Raw genomic sequence first — 22,979 nt, forward strand, 5'->3', positions numbered from 1 at the left:
AGCTTTGGGAATTCTTAATGATACTCATTCACTCCCAACCTTTCCTTTTTTGTATAAATTATTTTTTTAGGCAGCACATATACATAGATTTAGGTAGGAAATTTTGTTAAATACTTCTCTGGTACCCAATACCTAATCTAAGAATCTGACTTGAATTAATTTATAATGGTATCTAACCCACATTCAAATAAGCAGATTAACAGTAAATGATAGAAAATTACTGAGTCTATAGGCTAAAATTTTTTTCACATCTTATGTAATCCACCTTATTTTCACAGTTTGACTAACAAATACAGGTAACTAGTAGATAAGTTTGTCCTTCATCAAATAATCCAAAGTAATAACTGTAGGCCTGTCATTCATAAGAAACTATAATTTTTTATATTCTGATATTGGCACTTAAAATGTGAACAACTAAAGTTTGTCTAAAAATTTCATTACAATAAAGGAGATACACAATTTAAGACTTTAAATCTGTTACTGTGAAATTCCAATAATTTTCATTTTATTATGCATAATTAGATCTTTTAAAATTGTGGCCATTACCCAAAGACACCAACCTATATTATGACAAACTCAGGAGACAACTGATCTCCTTCATAAGAACGGGTTTTTTTTTGCAGCTAAAAATTACCCAATCACTCTCAGTAAATGTTTTCGTGACTCACACTACTGAAAGTAATTTGAAGCAGAGAGCCAAAAAGAATGGAAATGACCTCAACCAAAGGTAACCACACATTCTTACACTCTGCTTAAACACTTAGAAAAGTCAAAGAGATACTGTCTTGAACAAATATAGATTCAAGGTTATGGTACAATTCTGATTGTATTAAGGCTTTCACTATCATGATCTCTTAAAGTCTCTCCACTTTAGTGTTCTCATTTTGATTCTTAAGGTGAACTTAAATGGTTATTAAGGGCCTTGTTTTGGCTTTTCAGTCAGCAACCACTCTATCATCTCTTAATGTTAAAGGTGATCCCACAGAGCTCAAAGAGAAGAGGCAATATGGTAAAGACCAACTTTAAAGTTTGCAATACCAAGACAACAATGATCAACACTCTGAAGCAAGATGAATAAATTAAAATTCTTGGTTAGACATTAAAGCATTCTTGCCAAGAAGAAGTGTACACTGTATGGAGGGATATTTGATTCCTACATGAGTCCCAATATGCCCATGACATTTGTTTATGGGAGACACTGCAAGTTTAAGGTAATTTACATTCCTTGGCAATCAAGTTACTCTGTTATAGGCAATGTCTTTTATTGTTCCATCTGGCACTTGCTAACACCATTCTTGAAGAACCTAGAAATGAAGGTCACTCTGTTTATCAGGAACAGAACCAAATAAAAACAAATTTTTGAAAAAAATGACCAAGAAATTCTGGTTTATCACTATTTTCCATATCTAATGGTTCCTTCAAGATAAAACATAACTCTTCCTTCCATGATAGCTTTCCAACAAAGGTAGATTAAAGAAAAAAAAGAAAAGAAAGTTCCCCACCCCACCCCCCTAAATTGTCATTCATACTGGTGAAAGAGCCAGTCTTGTTAGCAGCTAAATATTGCACTGCCTTTCATTCTGTGTACAGTCAGGGTCCAATGAAAGTGGCACACTCATGGTATAAGTGATGGATGATGACACTGCCGGCTCAAGAGTGAAGACTCAGTATATGGAAGGACAAGAACATGTCAGCACTAGTCACACATCCAGTTGCAAAAGTCTGATTTCCAGAAGTTAAAATTCATCACTTTCAGCTGCATGAAGTTGTGTGTCATCCGCATCTGTCATGCTGCTTTCCTGGGATTCATCTGTTCCCACTTTAAAAATAAAACAAAAGTCCACAGTAAGGTATCTGACAAATATTTCTTGTTGGTTCATGAAAACAAGTAAGGAAAACTATTATATTCAGAGAGATGAGACCTTAAATAAAGACCCTTAAAAATCCTGACATCCTTCAATAAAATGGAATTCAAGTTCCTTATTTTACAGCATGTCCGAGAAGATCAGTTTATTGCATTTAGCTTTTAAGAGTTTTAACTACTAAAACTGCCTCTCCCTAACGAATTCCTTATTCTTACACTAGGAATTAGAACTAATTCTTCCAGACGTTAAAAAAAGACTGACATTCCCTCTAGTCGTTGACTCCACTTTGGGGATAATCCTTGCTAGTCCAAAGAAATATGCAATATAACCTTCAGTTTAAAAAGGGCTATTGGGATTGTAGGAATTTTAAATTTTAATTAAAGTCTTTCACCAAGTGTTCTGGAACAAAGGCATTTTAGTTCATCTCATCAGAAGTTTCTCAATTATCTTATTAAAAAATATTGATACATTAAATCTTGGTTCTCACCGGTTAAGATACATACTCAATTTAGGGATAGAGTACTGCCTTAAACTGTAATTCTTTGTTTCCTCCTCTTTTCTTGATCGCTCAATATATATATATTAGCTATATTTTTGGATTTTGGATTTGCAAGAACTACTCAGAATTTAAACAGCCACTACTACAGATCTGTCAATACTTTAAAATGTGCACAAATTTATTATTCATTCACTTAGCACGTATAATGTTTCCAACATACCATCACATCTATCATCTATTTTCCCCCACTCCATTCCTATGAAGCAGATAAGGCAGGCATTAGTTACATATGCAAACATAAATTCAGACACAGGTAAAAATCAGCAATGGATTTGTCAAAATCACACAGCAAACTAGATCCAGAACAGAGACTACTTACTTGACTCCATATGCACTTTGTTATTATATCACCCTGTTTAATTTTCCTAAAATTCCACTTGGTATAAAGAATATACCATGGTTAGAAAAATAAAAAAGCAGCCCATAAATCCTTATGCAAAAGGTACCTTTCTAAATACTCAAAAAAGTTTCTGTGCTTATTCCATGTCATAAAGAAATATCTGTTCCATCTTACCTAACTCTGATGTGGTGTTTCACTAGCTCTCTGGTTTGAGTAACCACATGCAAACCTAATTCATACAAATAATACTCACTGATCTGTTCTTCTTGGGTTATTGGCTCCTCATCATCTGGAAGGTAGCGTTTATCAATTGCCTCTTTAATCTGGTTATTGGCTCCTTTAGGATCTAAATCCATAGCCCAAGAGAAATTCATCAGGGCGAGGTGCGTTTGACCTAACTTCTTGTAAACCTAAAAATAAACAGCAGCACTACATTTTTCATTAAGTTGTGAGCTTCTACTATAAAATCCTAAACATTTATAATTTAAGTTAGGCTCCTGATTTATGTGCTATAAAGCCATTCTGATGAGGACATTTTCATCCTATAGAAGAACTCATACCAACTTTTGAGTTCCTTTTCATATATTCACATATTATTTTCAGAATTCCTTGCCTCTCTCAGGTAGTGAGCTTCCAATAAATCACACTCTGGAACAATGACAATGGAAAGAAATGGACTATAAGCTGCTTGATTAGCATTCATTTACACTGATTTTAAACGAGTTATATCAACTCTCAACACCTGTCCACTCTTCCCAGCTACCTTAACCAAGTGGCATCTAGGGGCCCAGTCTGTAAAGTCCTTACTAGTCTGGCCTTGGAAATCTTGGAAGCCATTTCTTCTAATTAAGACAACACAGTGATTTTAATTTTCTTCTTTGGGGGGATATCTAAGTATTTTATTGATAACTGGAAGCTAAGGGCTTTCCACGAGGGAGTCTCAGTTATGAACTCATTACTGGCCTGTGGTTGCAAGAGCTAATATACTTCCAAAACCATAGTTAGGTTAGGATTATGGGGTGTGTTCTTGCTCTTTCATTAGGATATTATCTTTTAAATGTTAAAACTAAATCCATTCTTTATTTCCAGAGCATTTACTTCAGAGCTCTAATTGAATTTGCTCAATAGATGTTGCACAAGAAGTATTACATTTATTCTTAAAAGTTAATATTTGTTACGAAAGTCACACTTTTGGACCATGGCCCCAATCTTTACCTTTCCTATTAAGAAGTAAACGAGGGATTCTTTGGGAACAATTTGTTTCAATTCTTCAAGTTCTTGTAAAGCAGACTGAAAAAAGCAAAGAAAAACAGAGTAGCAAAATTTTACAAAGTTTTGACTAAGCAAGTGTTTTTATTTGATTTCCCAAATCATCTTAACTAAAGCTTACTAGATCTTAATCAATGTACCTCTTTTTTTTTTTTATAATTTTTATTTATTTATTTTTTCCCCCAAAGCCAAAGTAGATAGTTGTATGTCATAGCTGCACATCCTTCTAGTTGCTGTATGTGGGACATGGCCTCAGCACGGCAGGAGAAGCAGTGCGTCAGTGCGTGCCCGGGATCCGAACCCAGGCCGCCAGCAGCGGAGCGTGCGCACTTAACCGCTAAGCCATGGGGCCGGCCCTCAATGTCCTTCCTTATTGCAATAATTCTTGTTGTTGTGAAAATAAAATGCATGAAAAATGCTTATGAACTAAGAAACGACAGGAATTCACCAGAGTACAGTGAAAACACACACATACATGCAGGTGGCAACAATCCCTGCTTTTTATTTTAAATTTTATTTTAATTTAAATTCAATTTTCAATTTTATTTAAAATAACAATACTCTATCATATTGTGTGTGAAAGAGTTTTAAGACTTGTTGCAGAACAAAACAATTCCAAAGTTCTGTTAATAGGCATTCTCCCCAATGAAAGCACTAAAGCTTTTCAAGCACTACAACCAACCTGCCATTTCAACTAATGATGAAAAGCCTAAAATTTAACCCTCTGAATTGAGTTAAAACTGTCTAGTAATCTTCTGACCATTGCTAAAGGGTTGGGGAGATTGAGAAGAAAGATAGGAGAATCAGATTTTTATTTAAAAGAAAGATATTAAGATTAAAACTAAAGTTGGCTCCCCAAAAGAAACTATGCATTTTTCACCTAGCAAATGGACAAACATAAAAATAATTTAACTTTGCATAAAGTTACCATAAGTGAGGAGAATCTGGTATTCTCATCACTGAGGATGGAACCGTAAACTGAAGCAACCTGTTTGTGAGGACAATTTAACAGTATCTATTAGGTTAAAAACTGCTTTTAACCATTGACTCAGCAACCCTATTGCTAGGAATTTGTCCCAGGGATATACTCAAAAAAGTTCACTAAATCATCTTTATAAGAACATTCAACCCATCATGTTATTGCAAAACACTATAAGCAATCCAAGTGTGTCTAATCATGGCCTAGTTAAATAAATTACAGTCCATCCTCTATGGAACACCAGATCTGTAGGTGCTCAATTGTAATTTTAAGAAAAAAAAAAAAGCAAAAGCAAGATGCAAGAGAGTATGTATAGTACTATTTCTTTTGTAACAAAACATACATACCACACACAGTTATGTAGATATTTGCATAAATATTTTATACTTATATTTATGTGGTCATATGCATAATTTTTTTTTTCTGGAAGAAATCAATACATATGTGCCCCTAAACAAGGTGAGAATGTTTTACTTTTGGGGAGGGGATGGTTCTATTTTTTACTCAGTAGCTTTCTCTACTTTTTCAATTTTCTAACATTACAAATATTATATTTTTTTCCTTTAATGTCCACAGAGGTTATCTACTTTTTGTTTTCTTCTCTATATCTCTTTGTAGTAAAACAAAATCCAATGTAAGTTAGGTTAAAAAAAAAAAAGATAAATACAAAGTATCTATTCATAGAAGTGTTAAGTGAAGAAAGCCAAGTTGTAAAGTAGTATGTGTAGTTGTATTAGTTTTCTATTGCTGTCATATCAAATTACCACAAATTTGATGGCTTAAACCAAGACAAATTTTTTTTTTTTAAATAATTTTATTTATTTTTCCCCCAAAGCCCCAGTAGATAGTTGTATGTCATAGTTGCACATCCTTCTAGTTGCTGTGTGTGGGACGCGGCCTCAGCATGGCCGGAGAAGCGGTGCATTGGTGTGCACCCGGGATCTGAACCCGGGCCGCCAGCAGCGGAGCGTGCGCACTTAACCACTAAGTCACGGGACCGGCCCAAGACAAATTTTTAATCTTACATCTCTATGGGTTAGAAGTCCAATATGAGTCTCACTGGGCTAAAATCAAGGTGTTGGCATGGTTGCCTTCGTTTCTGGAGGGAATCTGTTTCCCTGTCTTTCTGAGCATCTGGAGGCTGCCTGAATTCCTTGACCTGTAGCCTCCTTCCTCCATCTTCAAAGGCAGCCAAGGCAGGTTGAGTCCTTCTCATCCTGGTTCTGACTGTAGATGGGAAAGATCCTCCACTTCTAAGGATTTATCTGATTAAATTGGGCCCACTTGAATAATCCAGGATACTCTCTGCAACTCAAGGTCCTTATCCTTAATCACATCTGCAAAGTCTCTTTTGCCATGTAAGGTAACATATTCACAGGTACCCAGGATTAGGACATCAGCATCCTTGAGGGGCCATTATTCTGCTTACCACAATAGTATAAGCCTACTTTGTTAGGAACAATTCAAAAATATACATATAATGAGAAAAAGATCTGGAGAAGTATGATCTGAGCTGTTAAAAGGGCTCCTCCCTGGAAGGTAAATTTCTGAGGCGCATTTGACTTTGTATTTTTTGTACTTTTATATTATTTAAATTTTTTTTTTGTAACAAGCATATTACCTTCATTAAAAAAACCCCCACAAAGATATAAAGAATAAAGCAGTGATCAAAGATAGTGGGTTAGTAAAGTATCAGAGGACTGTGAAATTTAGGTAACTTAAGAGGATTTCTTTCTTCATCGATTGGTATAAGACTTTAGCTTTATTTCTCTAAAAAGAGTATAAAGAATAAGGAACCAATCCTATTTTACAGTTCCAAAAAAGTTTAATATATTTTCCCCCCTTAACCTAAAGCCAAATGTAATTTCTTGGCTTTTGTAAAATTTTTATTGGCATTGTCTAAAATAAAAGATTTATCTAAAACCTTTTCATGGGAAGTAGTGTGAAAGTAGCTGGGTGGTAGGTTCACAGAGATTCACTATATCATAGTGACGTTTGAAATTTTCTATAATAAAAAGAAGACTGAAGGCAACACACACACACTTTCGTGGGGAGTGTTATTTTTTTAAATAAAACGCTATGTTTTTTACACAAGCATGTAGGGGGCTCTGGTGCATCCTTAACACTTCACCCTCTTCCTAACTGCTGGCAACCCAAAAGAAAGCAACTCAAAGGACTGTTGAATGAGTCTAAGAATCACACCTGCATGTCAGGGAATGGCAGACTTACTACACATGATAATTCTAAGAGGTAGACTGTTCTTTTCTCCTTCCATAGTGTTAACTATTGTAAAACATACATGGAATAGAGACCAAAATGAAAGAATAGAGTATCGAATCAAAATGTGGTCATGGATATTAGTTACTTAAGACTACTCAAGTTACCCGTCAAACTTACTGATAAGGACTGATGAAGCCTGTATCACACAGAAGAAGCCTGACACTGATTTCAATACTGCAAAGCAGCAGTTCTCACACTTTTTGGTCTCTGGACCTCCTTTACATCTTTAAGTTTATTGAGGAACCCAAAGGAGTTTTTGTTAATGTGGGTTATAGCTATCAATACTTACCATATCAAAAATTAAAACTTGAAAAGTTTAAAAAATATTTATCCATCATCAATTTAAAAGTAACAATAAACCCATTAAATGTTAACATGTTTTTTTAATGAAAAATAACAACTTTTCAGAACAATAAGTCAGCGAGAAGAGTGGCATTGCTTAACATTTTTGCAAATCTCTGATTAATAGAAGATAGCTGGATTCTCTTATTTGCTTCTGCATTCAATCTGATAACATGTCATGTAGCTTTTGGAAAATTCCACAGTACATTCAAGACAGAATGAGAGTGAAAAAGGCAAATAACACTTAAATATTATTATGAAAATACTTTTGGCCTTGTGGACTTTTTAAAAGGATTTTTGGGGACCCTCCAGAAACTCCCAGACCATACTTTGAGAATCACTGCTTTAAAGAAATCTTAATCAGGATGATGAACCCCAATCCCTCTACACTGCTACACTACACACAGTTCAGAATTGATATGTGTTTTCTTTCTATGACTGCATGTTATAATGGTTAGCAAAATTTCATACATCTGTCATGCCTCCCCCTCCCTCTGATAATCTAATTACAAAGACTCATTGAGAAATAGTGTGTAATATAGCATAAGAGTTCTCATTTTCGTCCTAAAAGACTTAAGACTTACAGGATTAGATATCAATACAACACATTAAACAGGGTGGTATCTAGCAATGTTTTTGTCATAGAGAGGTTGAGGTAGCCCTCTAACACCATTTGATTTTCATTTTGGAGCGAAGACATTTCAGAAGCAACCAGTGACTTTTCCTCATGCCCCTTTTTATATTATTTTAATATAGGTATATTGGATATACCTATATCCAATCCATGCATCAAAGTAGGTCTTATAATTTAGTCAAGTCTCAAGTTGGTACTCAAAAACGGCTATAGCTATCATAGCTTGAACAACGGGTCAGATTAGAACTTGGGCTTCTTGAAGCAAGTACCGGACTGATTCATAAGGCATACGTGGTAGGTGTGTTGACATTAAAATGGCTTTAAGAATAATAAATTGAATAAAATCCTTCAATTGAAGAATGTGATCACATATCTAAAGAAGTACAATGAAAGAAAAAAACATGAAAACAAATGTTGAATTATAATTACAGTACCTCAAAGAGCAAGTTAAAAGTTGAAAAATGTTTATTAAATTTAAAAGCACAATCAAGTCTTTAAAAAAAAAATGCAACTATTACATACAACTATCTACTGGGGCTTTGGGGGGGGAAAATAAATAAATAAAATCTTTAAAAGCAGCTTTTTTGTGTGTATGTGTGTGAGGAAGATCAGCCCTGAGCTACATCTGTCGCCAATCCTCCTCTTTTTGCTGAGGAAGACTGGCCCTGGGCTAACATCTGTGTCTATCTTCCTCCACTTTATATGGGACGCCGCCACAGCATGGCCTGACAAGCGATGCCTCGGTGTGCGCCTGGGATCTGAACCAGGGTCACCAGCAGTGGAGCGTGTGTACTTAACTGCTACGCCATGGGGCCAGCCCCAGCTTTTTTTTTTTGGTGAGGAAGATTAGCCCTGAGGTAACATCTGTTGCCAATCCTCCTCTTTTTGCTGAGGAAGATTGTCCCTGAGCTAACATCTGTGCCCATCTTCCTCTATTTTATATGTGCGACGCCTGTCACAGCATGGCTTGCTAAGCAGTGGGTAGCTCTGCACCTGGGATCTGAACCTGTGAACCCTGGGCCGCTGAAGCAGAGTGAGTGAACCTAACCACTACACCACTGGGCCAGCCCCAAAAGCAGCTTTTTTAAAAGGACAAAAACAGTAGGACTAGACATCCACTCCTTCATAAGGAAAAAGACAGTAAGACTAAAAGCATTACTGAATAGATGAAAATTACTGAGTAAATTATACATTTGATCCTTTTATATATCTTTATTAGTCTTGAAAATAGTTACGAGCTTATCACTGTTTTTGTATTTTTCAGTTTCAGCAAATTTCAATGTGTACTGGAAGATTAGATTTCTAGGGAAAGAATCGACTAAAATGGAATATTTGCCCAAGTTTTTCTGTGCACTTAAATTTTGGGTATTTTTTTGGTAAGTTTTTACTCCTTTTAGTAAGAAGAGCCTGCATTTATTAAAAAAGTAACCTGAACTTTAAATCAAAACTTTGGATTCATGGTTTATGATTGAGTAGATGATAACAAAAATCCCATGTCACTTTAGCCTCTTTTCTCTTCCTCAATTTTCCTTATCTTCTTTCCTCGATTTTTTTTTCAGGCTACAGCTCCACTCCATAATTTGAAAATCAGAGAAGTAAAGAGAGAAAGACATCAGACTAGACCTAGTCTCCTTGATATAAGGTCTCATATCTCACTATACTTTTCCTTTACGAACTTGACATGTATTATTTTTATGCTTATTTGCTTACTGTCTGTTCTCCCTCTAGAAGGGTACTAGATGGTAACCTCTTCAAAGGCAGGAAATGTGGTTGCTTTGCTTGCCACTATATTTCTAGTGCCTGATATGCAACAGATACTCAATAAATATTTGTTGAATAATGCACACACATTCATTTGTCACTTGTTCACATATTTTGGTCCTAAGAGGTTGGAAAAACTGTCTTTCTATATACAGAATATTTATAAGGGATAACCACATATTCCTAAATATCCACACATCCATCCTTCCTATGAGGATTTCATGAAGAAATAAAACCGTAAAGAAAATGAAACAGCTTTTGAAAATGGGGAAAATGAATTGAGATAAAAATTAAAGTATAAATAACTTTTTGTTTATTAAAAAAAGGGGCAAAACTTAAGCTAATATAGTGCTGAATACCATTAAGATATATATCTTACCTTATATTTTTCATTTGCAAATAAAACTGAGGCTCTGTGAAATTTGCATAGAGGGTTCTTGGGATCAATAACAATGGCTTTGTTCAGGGTATCCAAAGCCTTCTCAGATTTTTTCAGTGCATGCTGAACCTATAAGAAATAAAGATCCTATTAATGTTTCTTTTTGATATTTATGAAGAAAAGTGAGAACCAAATAATATGACTCAAAATCAACATCAAGATAATAAAACTACTAGAGATAAGGTTGTATAGTCTAACTGGATGGTCCATTGGGTTAACTGGGCTTAGTAATTGATGTACCAAACTATTAATAGATTAACTCTAAAAGCTCTTCCAATTCTAGTTCAACACTTTTACTTTTGAAGATGAGAATACTGAAGTCCAGAGATGTTAAATAACTTGCTCTGGAATCAGAACCTAGGTCCTTTGGTACCCCAGCTATCATTATGTACCCATAACGATAATCAAGATTCTATCTTCAGAGCAGGTATTTCGTTAACTTAAAGTCTAAAAGACAAGAAAAACTTTGGTTTTTCCCTTCACAAGAAAATTGGTACTATTTAGCTAGATGATACTCACATTTCAACAGGTTTATTATGGTCCTCTAAATATTAGGCTTTTCAAAATTGTTCAAAGAACCCCTAGAAGATTTGGCTCCAAACCTTTATCAACCCTATTTCACTCAGAACAATTACACTTTTACCTATTTTAGTAATTTATTTTAAAAATAATTCTTCTGCTTTACATATTTGAAAACTCTTGATCTGTAATACTGGTAAGTAAATAATTTACTTTAAATAACTTAAAATAAAAAAAACAACCCAAGCCTCACTATTCATTCATGTGTATATACTCATATTCTGCTGTGTTCCTCCTTGGACGAATTATATGTTAAAAATAAAGTAGAGTGAATGGATATGGCTGTGGAGCTTTAAACAAATATCGCTGTAACAAGAATATGAGAGTAGGTACTGCCAGCATCTGGTTGCTATATTCATCTATGCAATGATCTGTGCAGAAGGTTATTACAGCATGTGGCCAAATAGTCTGCCCACAGAATTGAAATCCTAAATAGTTCCCTAATAGAGAAAAGCACTCTCTTATCCGAAAACTCCTTCAAATAAACCACTCAAAATTCTAAAATGATCTGTTCCACAATAACTTCAGGAGAAAGTCTACTTTAAAAAATGACAGACTTCACTAAAAGGTATCAAGAGATACTCAAGTTTGACTGGCTTATCTTAGGCAAAGTGATGAAAAAAAATTTTAAGTCCATATATTTTTCTCTGTATTTTTTGCATAGCATCTAACTATAAAAGAAGTTACCATGTCAATTTTTAAGAAAATTATAAAGAACTAGAATTGTTTCCCCAAAATGAACAGTGAAATTCCAAAATAACATAATTTCCTTATATTGTATGCCCATTCCCACAAAAGCCAAACTTGCTGAGAGAAAGAAACAGGGGCAGGAGAGGGAAAGAGAGAAGGAGAGAGGGGTGGGAGGGCAAGAACAAGAACTCAAGGTACCATGCTACAGAGAAACTAATACACAAAAGATTTTAAAAAGCAAACATACCTTTTCTCCTTTCAAAGTACAACTTATTATCAGATACATTTAAAAAATATAAACATAAATGTGGTGATCCACATCACCTTATAAGAATTTTAATTAGTTCTGACACACCTATATCACTCAGAGGCTTAAACACAGAGAACCATTTGCCTTAACATATTAATTAATTAATTTAGGAGTTAAATGTTAACATGGGAAAGTGATTTCAAAAATATGAAGTTATCCAGCCATAAAAAAAGACAAAATCTTAAGACATCAATAAAAAAAAAAAATTAAAAAAAAAAAGACAAAATCGTCCCATTTGTAACAACATGGATGGAGCTGGAGGATATTATGTTAAGTGAAATAAGCTAGTCAGAGAAAGACAAGCACCATATGATTTCACTCAAATGTGGAAGATAAACTAACACACGGACAGAGAGAACAGTTTGGTGGTTACCAGGGGGAAGGGGGTTGGGAGGTGGGCACAAGGGATGAAGGGGCGCATTTATATGGTGACTGACAAATAATAATGTAGAACTGAAATTTCACAATGTTATAAACTATTATGACACCACTAAAAAGAAAAGGCCCCCCACCAAATATATGAAGTTATCTTATGCGAGTCTTATAACAACCCTATGAGGTAGGCAAGGTGGTATTACTTGTCATTCATAAAAGAGAAGCTCAGACAAATTAAGTGCCTTGCTCAAGGGATGAGGGTGCTCCAGCGATTTCTCTTTTTGCCAAGTAAAAAGGCGATATTTTTGGCTGTAAAAGAATCCAAGAGGGCCGGCCCCATGGCTTAGCAGTTAAGTGGTGCGCTCCACTGCTGGCGGCCACCCACGCACCGCTTCTCCGGCCATGCTGAGGCCGCGTCCCACATGCAGCAACTAGAAGGATGTGCAGCTATGACATACAACTATCTACTGGGGCTTTGGGGGAAAAATAAATAAATAAATAAAATGTTAAAAAAAAAAAAAAAAAAGAATCCAAGATATTGTTTCAAGAATAACAACAATAACAAAAAGCCCTAATTTTCATTATAGCCATTAAGTCAATAACAAACACAATTCAAAAAAGAGATTCAGTGAACAATGTTTAGAAAGCTACTTACTACTCCAATGTGGCAAAGTAAAACTGAACTTTGAGGGTTGATATCAAGTGCTTTCTGGAAATGCATTTCTGCAAGGCTGAATTTTTCTTGCTTGTAATAAATCATTCCTAAACCATACCTAAAAGTATAAAATAAAGTATAATTTTAGGGACATGAACTTTTGGCTGCTAATTTAGTTCAACTAATAAAAGGATATGTATGGAATTGGGCATTTTAAAAAACCAGTAGAAAAATACTGGTGGTCTTAGGGGAGGCAAAAATTGTCAGTCATGATAAAAATAAAGTATTTTAGACAAGTCGCTTTTACAAGTAAAAACAATAAATCAAATCAATCAATAAATCAAATAAAACTATGACAAAGGGGAAAAAAAGAAAGTACATCCTTAAACCCACCACTACCATCTCGATTTAAGAGCTAATTTTTAGTGAGTGGTTATTATACGTGTGCCAATAACTTCGTTAAATTCTTTATGTGAATTATCTCATTTAATCCTATGAGGAACCAAGGAAAGAGGTACGTTATCATTTACATTTTCAGATAAGGCAACTGAGGCTTAGGGAAGTTAAATAACTTGCCCAAAGTTACACAGCTAATAAAGACTCTAACCAGATCCTTCCTTTATGATTCTAAACCCTAAATTCCTAACAATGCTATTTCCATATTCTTTGTCCAAATGCATATATGTTTTATATTATTACAATTGCAGTATGCATACTGTCATGTTCTGCTTCCTCTCTCCCCACTTATTGTATGAAAAACACTCCGCTATAGACTTCAAAATTATTTTTAAAGGCTTCAAATAGACTTCAAAATTATAAAATTTTAAAGGCTATGTAATAGTATATTAAGTTGATATACAGGTATTTCTCCTGAATTTTCAAAACATCAAGTGAGTATAGTGTGACTGACTTACATTAAGGAGACCTCTCGACTATAGATAATGATGATGTGAAATAAGCACCAAATGAATAAGAAAAAAAGCAAAATCTATCTGCTTTATTTGAATGGCTTTGTTTATCATTATAATGGTGTTAGAGGTGAAGAAAAAGTATAAAAAGCTCTGTGCTAATAATGGTGAAGGTGGAGATAACAAAAGAAAGACTATTTACTTTGGAGTTGGAATAATAAATTTGCTTAGTGTTTAGTTAGATAATTAAAGTTACCTAAATACCTCAATATTTAAATTCTTCTCAGTAAAACTTTGCCAATCTGAATATTCCTCCTTTTCTCTAATTGAAACAATTATTTTTATAACAATTTTTGATATGGTAAGGTTTTTTAAGAATGCAACTATTTCAATACAGCAGAACAGACACCACACATTTAAAAAACAACACAAGTCCTACTAAGAACTGAGTTCTTGAAATATTACAGAGAACTTTATACTTATGTGAAGAGAAGGTGGTGTTGGCAATGCTGACTGTTTAATATGTCAGCCAGCAGAAACTAGCACTTATCAGGCCATCTTTCAGGCAATGTATCTACTTAGAAATGAGATATAATCCACTAAAAAATATATACACACAAAAAAATATATTTTAGTAATCTAGTGCTTCAGATTTAGTGGCAAATAGAATTATAAAATTCAACTGCTGTAATGATTAACCCAAAAGATAAAAAAACCATGTCTGACATAAAAACTACCATAGAGTTATGATATCAGAATTACATTTCTTGATATTTAAACTTTTAAGTCAGTCAAGAATAAAATGTCAGCAGTAGGTAAGGTGCTGAGGCAGAAATAAGAACAAACTTTTCTATGTCTTCTTCATTTGATAACAATGAGCCAGGTAATAACTTCCTAAAGAGAGACATTACTTAATAAACTGGTACACTGAGCTCTTAATAAACTTAATAAACTAGATACGGGCCGGCCCCGTGGCTTAGCGGTTAAGTGCGTGCGCTCCGCTGCTGGCGGCCCGGGTTCGGATCCCGGGTGTGCACCGAGGCACCACTCCTCCAGCCATGCTGAGGCCGCGTCCCACATACAGCAACTAGAAGGATGTGCAGCTATGACAGACAACTATGTACTGGGGCTTTGGGGGAAAAATAAATAAATAAAATCTTTAAAAAAGAAAAATAAATAAAAAATAAACTAGATACTGCCAAACAGCAACAACTAGTGGATAGTTTTCAATGTTTATTTTCCATTATCCAACAGGTGAATTATACTATTCCTCTCCACTTTCCCAACCACTTTCTATCCTAATCACGATTTTAGTGTTCTAAGAAAAAGTAATAAATCAAGTAACAAAACCAATTATTTGCAAAAGTTTAGTAGGAGAAAAGGTTGAAATTGTTGAGTATGAGGATCTGGTATTCTATCATGATTAGTTAATGTAAGAGTTTGTTAAATGTATAAACTCCACATAAAAAACATTTTGATTAGAAGTTATCAACCAGTATGTACATTTTTAAGTAACAGTAACCAAATTCGTAACAATAAAGAGATAAGAAAAATTACTGAGTATCAGCCTTATCAGTAAGACACTGTCTTTGCACTTCATGAGCACTTACCATGCATTATAATGTCTAGGATTGACTCTGATAGCATTTCGAAAACAAGCTAATGCTTTGTCTAATTCTTCAGTTAACACAAACTCATGCCCTAATAGAGTATAGGCATAAGCATAATTTGGATCAACTTGGATAGCTCTCTGGAAGAATTTAATTGCAATATCATGTTCCCGTTGCAAACTGAAACAGTTTCCTGCAGCACACCAGGCCTTTAAAAAAATGGAAACAAAAACCAAATGCACAATTAAAATTTTGTTTTAATTTTTGTAACAAAACCAAATCTCTGACTAAAATCCAGACTTAGATGACTTAGAACAGAAAGACAAAAACCGAAGAGTTTTAATAGATATGGTTCCTCATTATTCACAGATTCCATGTTTGCCAATTTGTCTACTTGCTAAAATTTATTTATAAAACCGAAATCAATACTTGGGGTGCTTCAGTGCTCACTGGAGGACCCAATGTATGAGTTGTCCAACAGGCACGTTCTCAGCTGAGGTTGAAAAAGGCGACTCTCTGCCTTCTTGTTTCAGCTCTCATATAGAGATGACCAGAGGATAGAGACTGTAGGGGGCAATGTAGTGTAGTGTAAAAAGGCCTGGCTTTGGGGCCAGTTGGACAGAGTTTGAATTCCGACTCTGGCACCTATTTGTAGGGCAGCGTCAGACAAGTCACCTCAACGCTCTGAACTTCATTCTCTCTTTTGAAAAATAAAGAAAACAGAATCTCCCAGAATGAGTTTTTTAGGATTTAAGATTATAATCTGTGTGAGATATGTATGTGTGTATTTCCCCTAGGAGCATCGGTTCAGTATTTGCTAACTCACTGTTCACGGAGACTATAGAACATAACTACTGAGAATAATGAGAATTGACTGCTTTTAATTCTAAATTTAAATATGTTACAAAAGAACTAAATATTCTTGAGATGCACTGAAATACAATTCTTACAGGACTGGAGCATGTAAATGAATTGTGCCTATGTCTTAAAATGACAATTAAAATTACTATTTTATTTTAAAATTAGCACTTTTTTCTATCTATATAATTTCTGCTTAATGAACTCTAATCTTGGAAACAGCAATTTTTACACAGCTAAATCTTAATTAATCCTGAATATCTGCTTTGTGATTTTTTTATTTGTGAATCTGCACCATATATTCTAGGACTTTCTCTTCTCTGAGTCTCTGCCTATAGAGAAGTGTGCAAAAATCAGTGTGGGTGGGCCGGCCCCGTGGCTTAGCAGTTAACAGTGCGCGCTCTGCTACCGGTGGCCCGGGTTCGGATCCCGGGCACGCACCGATGCACCGCTTCTCCGGCCATGCTGAGGCCACATCCCACATAACAGCAACTAGAAGGATGTGCAACTATGATATACAACTATCTACTGGGGCTTTGGGGAAAAAAAAGGAGGAGGATTGGCAATAGATGTTAACTCAGAGCCGGTCTTCCTCAGCAAAAAACAGAGGAGGATTAGCACGGATGTTAGCTCAGGGCTGATCTTCCTCACACAAAAAAAATTAATAAATAAGTGTGGGTGACAATAAATGGTGTTTGCATTATTTGGTTCATCTCCATTTGGCAAGCGTGATCAAAAGATAACTATATAAACCAAGTGTTTCGGTTAACATACCTCTGGTGAATTTTTATCCATGTCTGTTAAGTCTTTGGATAGAACTGAAAGAGCAACATCTTTTTGAAGATGCCAAAGTGTTGTAGAGTAGATCTCCATGCCTTCAACTCTGTAATTCTCAATCCTTCTAACCTCTGAGAATATTCTTTCAGCCTGAAATACAAAAACTAGTAAGAGGAAAACAAGTTGATACAATTTACATATATAGGGAGAGCACTGGGCACTATTCTCATAGGACCTAAATGGTGCCTTGTTTTATAGTGTTTATGTGAATTAGTAATAACACAAGGCCAAATTGAGCAACCTTCCACAGTAGGTCAAATATTGATGTAACCATATTCACATTTTACCTAGTTTTTATACACAAGTCATTGTAAGAACATGAACTCTGTAAAGAAAATTTAAGTTTCCATCAAAAAGACAGAAGAATAATCTATACAAAATTATAATTTTAAAAGGACAAGTTAATTATTTTATTCTCAAAAAACACATTTCCAAGTTTTAATAATGGCTTTACAGAATAACTCTCTCAGGAAAGGTGAGAGTTGAGAATGACTTCTATAACACGAAATCTATTTTAAGAGGTTGAGTTGAAAACTTTAGGGGAAAAATAGATTCAGCTGGCCACCAACTCGATGGTGTCGAGCACTGAACTTATCCACCAATGTCGTGTCTGCTGGGAACTGTCGTCCCTACCTAGTAATTCCCTTTTCCTTTGCAGCGCTCTCTTGACTTTAGGGTCCCTCCTCAGCTATCAGGTCAAATTTTTTCCTCACCACAATCACAGCTCCCAGAACTGTGTTTCTCTCCCCCTGAAGTTGGAGGCTTTGGGTTATATAAAACCAATTAGTTCATATAAAACCAATTAGTTCCCTAGTTTATCAATTCAAAAAGTTCAAAATTCTGAAAGTCAAATTTAGTTTAGAATGAGGAATATCTGGACTGTTCTTAATGAAATGAAGATGACAGAAAATATGGAAATAGCATTTCTAAAACTAGGAACTTAATTCCAAGAAATGGCCATATATTATCTAGCATTAGCTTGATGATTTCTAACTTCCCTGAAATCCCTTAAAAGTTATACAGATAAGTTTTTCAAATAGGCATTGGTTACGAGAAGAGAGGCCTAACCACCAGCCAAACACAAGTTTTGGAAATCTTTTGGTTTCAAATTTTACAGAATCTATTGCTTCCTCTGAAAAGTGACTGTAGCACAGAGAAAAAGAAAAATGAAAAACAAAACCTTATGACATTAAGTTGAAACAAAGGCTTTAGTTGAATATCTGGGTCATTGCTCCATAATTAGGGGGAAACAACAAAATTCATGTATTTTAAAGTACCTGTGAAATAACAAATTAGAAATAATTTTGAAAAGGACTTGCTAAACACAGCTTTTACCTGTGTACCTGCAAAAGACCATAATCCAACCATGGGTCTTCTGGTAATGAATAAGCCTTTCTGTCTATAATTCTTTTCTCTTTACTACACAAAATTACATGAATAGGTATCTTCTACCTACCTAGAAGGTATCTTCTACCTATGTACCTATTCTCTACCTAGACGAACACTTCACCCCTAGATCTTTGCATGGAGGAAGGAGTAACTTTCTATCTCTGAGCACGCTTTTTAAAAAACAGCATCATATTTCACTGTCTCCCAATCTCTTTACCATGTTTCATTTTTTCTTCATATGACTTATTGCTACCTGTCCTTATACATTTATTGGTTTACAATCCATCTCTTTACTAGAATGCAAGCTCTATGAAGGCAAGCAATGATCTGTCTAGCTGTATTACAGAGTCCAGAAGGGAGTTCTAGAACATAATACACACTCAAACATATACTGAATAAATGAACTGAAAGTAAACAGCGCAACAAAGTAACCTTATTATAAACTTTAAATAATTTATGTTAGGGCCGGCCCCCGTGGCTTGGCGGTTAAGTGCGCGCGCTCCGCTGCTGGCGGCCCGGGTTCGGATCCCGGGTGCGCGGGACACACCGCTTCTCCGGCCGTGGTGAGGCCGTGTCCCACATACAGCAACTAGAAGAATGTGCAACTATGACATACAACTATCTACTGGGGCTTTGGTGGGGGAAAAAAAAAATAAAATAATTTATGTTAGAGAAATTTTGCTATAATATATAGGTCTCTTAAAGGTTTTTTTTTTTTCTTTAAAGTTTAGGGGTGGTGAAGAAAATGCTTTGGAAGGATAACTGGGGACAAAATTTAAATTGGAAATTAGAATTTTCTTTGGCTTTATGTTAATCATCCTCTCCTTTTCTGGTATAAACAGATAACTTAAGAATGAATGTAATTAAAATTAAAAGGATAAAAGCCTTGTGATAAGGACACTGTGTCCTCAGTTACATACAATTTTCTTCATAGTATCCTTCAAGTTTATAAAACATATGAAATGCCAAAAATTCATCCCAGTAACAACTCTGTATATGATAGAAAGAATTTTTATTATAAATATCTATTACACGATAAATTTTTCAGATGCAACTGAGTAGGGTATAAATATTCCACATAAGAATGTATGGATGTGCCCGTCGCTTAGTGGTTAAGTGCGCGCGCTCCGCTGCTGGCGGTGCGGGTTCGGATCCCGGGCGCGCACCGACGCACCGCTTCTCCGGCCATGCTGAGGCCACGTCCCACACACAGCAACTAGAAGGATGTGCAGCTATGCCATAGAACTAGCTACTGGGGCTTTGGGGGAAAAAATAAAAAATAAAAATAAAAAAAAAAAGAATGCATGGATGTGGGACGGCCCATGGCTTAGCGGTTAAGTGCACGCGCTCCACTGCTGGCGGCCCAGGTTCAGATCCCGGGTGCGCACCGACACACCACTTCTCCGGCCATGCTGAGGCCCCGTCCCACATACAGCAACTAGAAGGATGTGCAGCTATGACATACAACTATCTACTGGAGCTTTGGGGGGAAAAATAAATTAAAAAAAAAAAAAAAGAATGTATGGATGACTTGGGTTCTCTACAAATCTATCTCAAGTAATTCCAAAGAATTTAAATTATTCACCCCTTAACACAATAAAGAATTGTATTTATAAATTATAAATACTGAGAAAATAAAGACATTACATAATAAATATTGACCTTTTAGATCTAGCCTTCTTAAGCATATGCATTTTAATTAAATTTAAATTATCTATAGAAAAGCATATATAATTGTTTTCTATACTTACTTGCATGTACTCTGAAAGCTCAAAATAGGCCCTTCCAATTTGGCACAGTACCCAACCAGTATTGTAGTGGTGAGAAGGTAGGTGACTCAAGATATTTATAGCTTCTTTGCAGTTGTATGAACACAACGCTAAATAACCTTTCCCCATTTCACGAAGAAGGCTCATCAAACCTTCTAGGAGAAAACAATATAGTAAACAAAGGAGAAACCACAATAAAAGTTTGGTTTTCTAGAAAGGCTAATTACAAAATAATTCATTAAAAATCCCAACATCTATCTAGAAAAAAATGGAAGGCACTTTAATGAAGATAAAGAAATTTACTTAAAAAAAAGTGAATAAATACAAAGAAGATATTAAGCATTTAAAAAACAGACCTGCTGCTGCTTTCTGCAGATTAAATGCCTGGATCTGAGGTGTGATTGTGGAGATTTTCCCTTCTGAAATGATGGAAGAGTCCAATTTTGTAATTTCCAGGCTATCATTTATATTAGGTTGAGTTATTCCTCCTTTATTAGTTTTACTCTTTGTTTTTCTGTTTGGGATTTTAGGTGGAAATTTCATTTTTAATTTTTTGCTATTCTCCTGTAAAAAGGAGAAAAATCCCACACTTGTTATACTCAGGTATTTTAGAATCGCCCCCAACCCTTCCTCAAATATTAGATATAAAATAAATGTACACTCTTGATTGATCTTTATATATATATTTTTTTTTTTGTGAGGAAGATCAGCCCTGAGCTAACATCCATGCCAATCCTCCTCCTTTCACCGAGTAAGACTGGCCCTGGGCCAACATCCTTGCCCATCTTCCTCCACTTGACATGGGACACTGCCACAGCACGGCCCAACAAGCAGTGTCCCTGTGTGCACCCGGGATCTGAACTCGGGCCGTCAGCAGCGGAGCGCGCGCGCTCAACCGCCACGCCACAAGGCCTCCCCCTGATCTTTATATTTTTCTCAGAACAAATTTTATAAAAACAAAAGTATTCAAAGTCATTTATTTTAAATGCAACAATTCTGAAAATAAATCGAATTAACTAACTAGTGTTTAAGGTAAATCAGCATTAAGTGTTGCTCTTTTCTCAAAGTATATCACTTTCATTTATTATTTAATAAGTGGATGCAATACTACCTAATTGTCTCACAGCACTGTAATTGATAAGTCATAAAATTGTTGATCTGTATATGTCAAAATTAAAGATTGTCTATAATATTTGTCAATGGACCAAGAAAATTTACCAAGTCATAATGAGGCCCTTCGATTGTGCAAAGAAATGTGCAAAGAAAACACAGAAAATTTCCATTTACTCTTTCTCTAATGACCATCTGACATAACCATAGTATACCATCAAATCCACAAAACTGGAATTGGTACAATACTATCAACTAAACTACAGCTCTTACTTGGATTTCATTGTTTCTGCATGTACTGTTTTTTTGGTGTGTATAGTTCTATGAAATTTTATCACATGTACAGATTTGGGTAACTGATCACCACAGTAAGGATACAGGTCTGTTCTACCACTACACAGAGAAATTCCACTGTGCTATGCTTTTGTAGTCACATCCTCCCCCCAGTTCTAACTTCTTATAACTGTTGATCTGCTCTCCATCATTATAATTTTGTCATTTGAACAATGTTTTATAATATTTATTAAAGGATCAAGAAAATTTACAAACATTATAGACGGCCCTACAAATTAAAAACATTAAAAAAATTTTAAATAGGCTCTTTATTAATTAGAGATGGAGTCACTGATGAACAGAAATTTTAGAGGGGGATATATTAAGCAAATGTGACATATAGAAATCTTTAAATTACCTTGGTTGTAGAGCTGTCACTAGTAAAAAGTCGTGAACTTCTTCGAGGCAGTGCGTTTGGTGGAGATGTGATAGTGGGGCTCAATACCTGAGGTGTTGTACTAAAAAAATTATAAAAGCAGACATTTTTTAAAAACTCAGTTTATGAACATTAACTATTGTTTCAATTCAGGTATACTAAAAAATACGGAGGCTGGCCCGGTGGTGTAGTGGTTGAGTTCGTGCACTCTGCTTTGGCAGCCTGGGGATTGCAGCGGTTTGGTGGCCCCAGACCACTGAAGCGGAATGTGTGAACTTAACTGCTGTGCCACCGGGCTGGCTCCCTAATTCATTTTTAAAAGTAGAATATCCTTTATTTGGAAGGAACAAATATCCTTTATTTGGTGTCATTCATACTACAAACGTGAATTATATTTAGTCAATAAGATTACTTAATTATAGAAGAGTTTTGCCTGAGAAGTGAGAGGGGATAATTTCATAGCATGGAGCAGTTTACAGAGAAGACAAGCCTGAAAAAGATGCTGAGATTGCTTTAAACAGATAAAATGCTGCATGAGAGTAACATAAATCTTGTGGGGGTAGACATAAGAGGGTTCTGGGGCTGGGAGGTTAAAGAAGACAAATTCTTCCTATATTATAATTTTCATTAGGGTTCTGTTAGCTCCAAAGGGCCATCTGACAAAAAAACAAAAACCTCGAAGTCTGACAGGCACCAAAAAAAATGAAGCGGG

General features: G+C 35.3%; 1 protein-coding gene across 4 annotated transcripts in view; it reads right to left on the reverse strand.

Moving 5' to 3' along the window:
- Positions 1-459: 459 nt before the first annotated feature.
- The window catches only part of CDC27 (cell division cycle 27), a 67,345-nt gene continuing 44,825 nt past the window's right edge, over positions 460-22,979 (reverse strand). Inside the window, exons 10-20 of one of the 4 annotated variants that reach the window (XM_087441344.1) lie at positions 22,250-22,349; positions 20,805-21,012; positions 20,431-20,600; positions 17,228-17,380; positions 15,596-15,804; positions 13,078-13,195; positions 10,409-10,537; positions 3,980-4,054; positions 3,018-3,174; positions 2,585-2,620; positions 460-1,819 (exon numbers count right to left, since the gene is read on the reverse strand). In XM_087441344.1, coding sequence (XP_087297470.1) covers positions 1,737-1,819; positions 2,585-2,620; positions 3,018-3,174; positions 3,980-4,054; positions 10,409-10,537; positions 13,078-13,195; positions 15,596-15,804; positions 17,228-17,380; positions 20,431-20,600; positions 20,805-21,012; positions 22,250-22,349 — 1,438 coding nt within the window. In that variant the 3' untranslated portion in view covers positions 460-1,736. Of the gene's footprint in view, positions 1,820-2,584; positions 2,621-3,017; positions 3,175-3,979; positions 4,055-10,408; positions 10,538-13,077; positions 13,196-15,595; positions 15,805-17,227; positions 17,381-20,430; positions 20,604-20,804; positions 21,013-22,249; positions 22,350-22,979 lie in introns of all 4 variants that reach the window. The other 3 variants (XM_087441343.1, XM_014789131.2, XM_004432614.3) reach the window with 3 other exon arrangements.

The sequence above is a fragment of the Ceratotherium simum genome, chromosome 16 (assembly GCF_057802395.1).
Source record: "Ceratotherium simum simum isolate JZ-2026a chromosome 16, ASM5780239v1, whole genome shotgun sequence".
NCBI classification, from domain to species: Eukaryota; Metazoa; Chordata; class Mammalia; order Perissodactyla; family Rhinocerotidae; genus Ceratotherium; species Ceratotherium simum.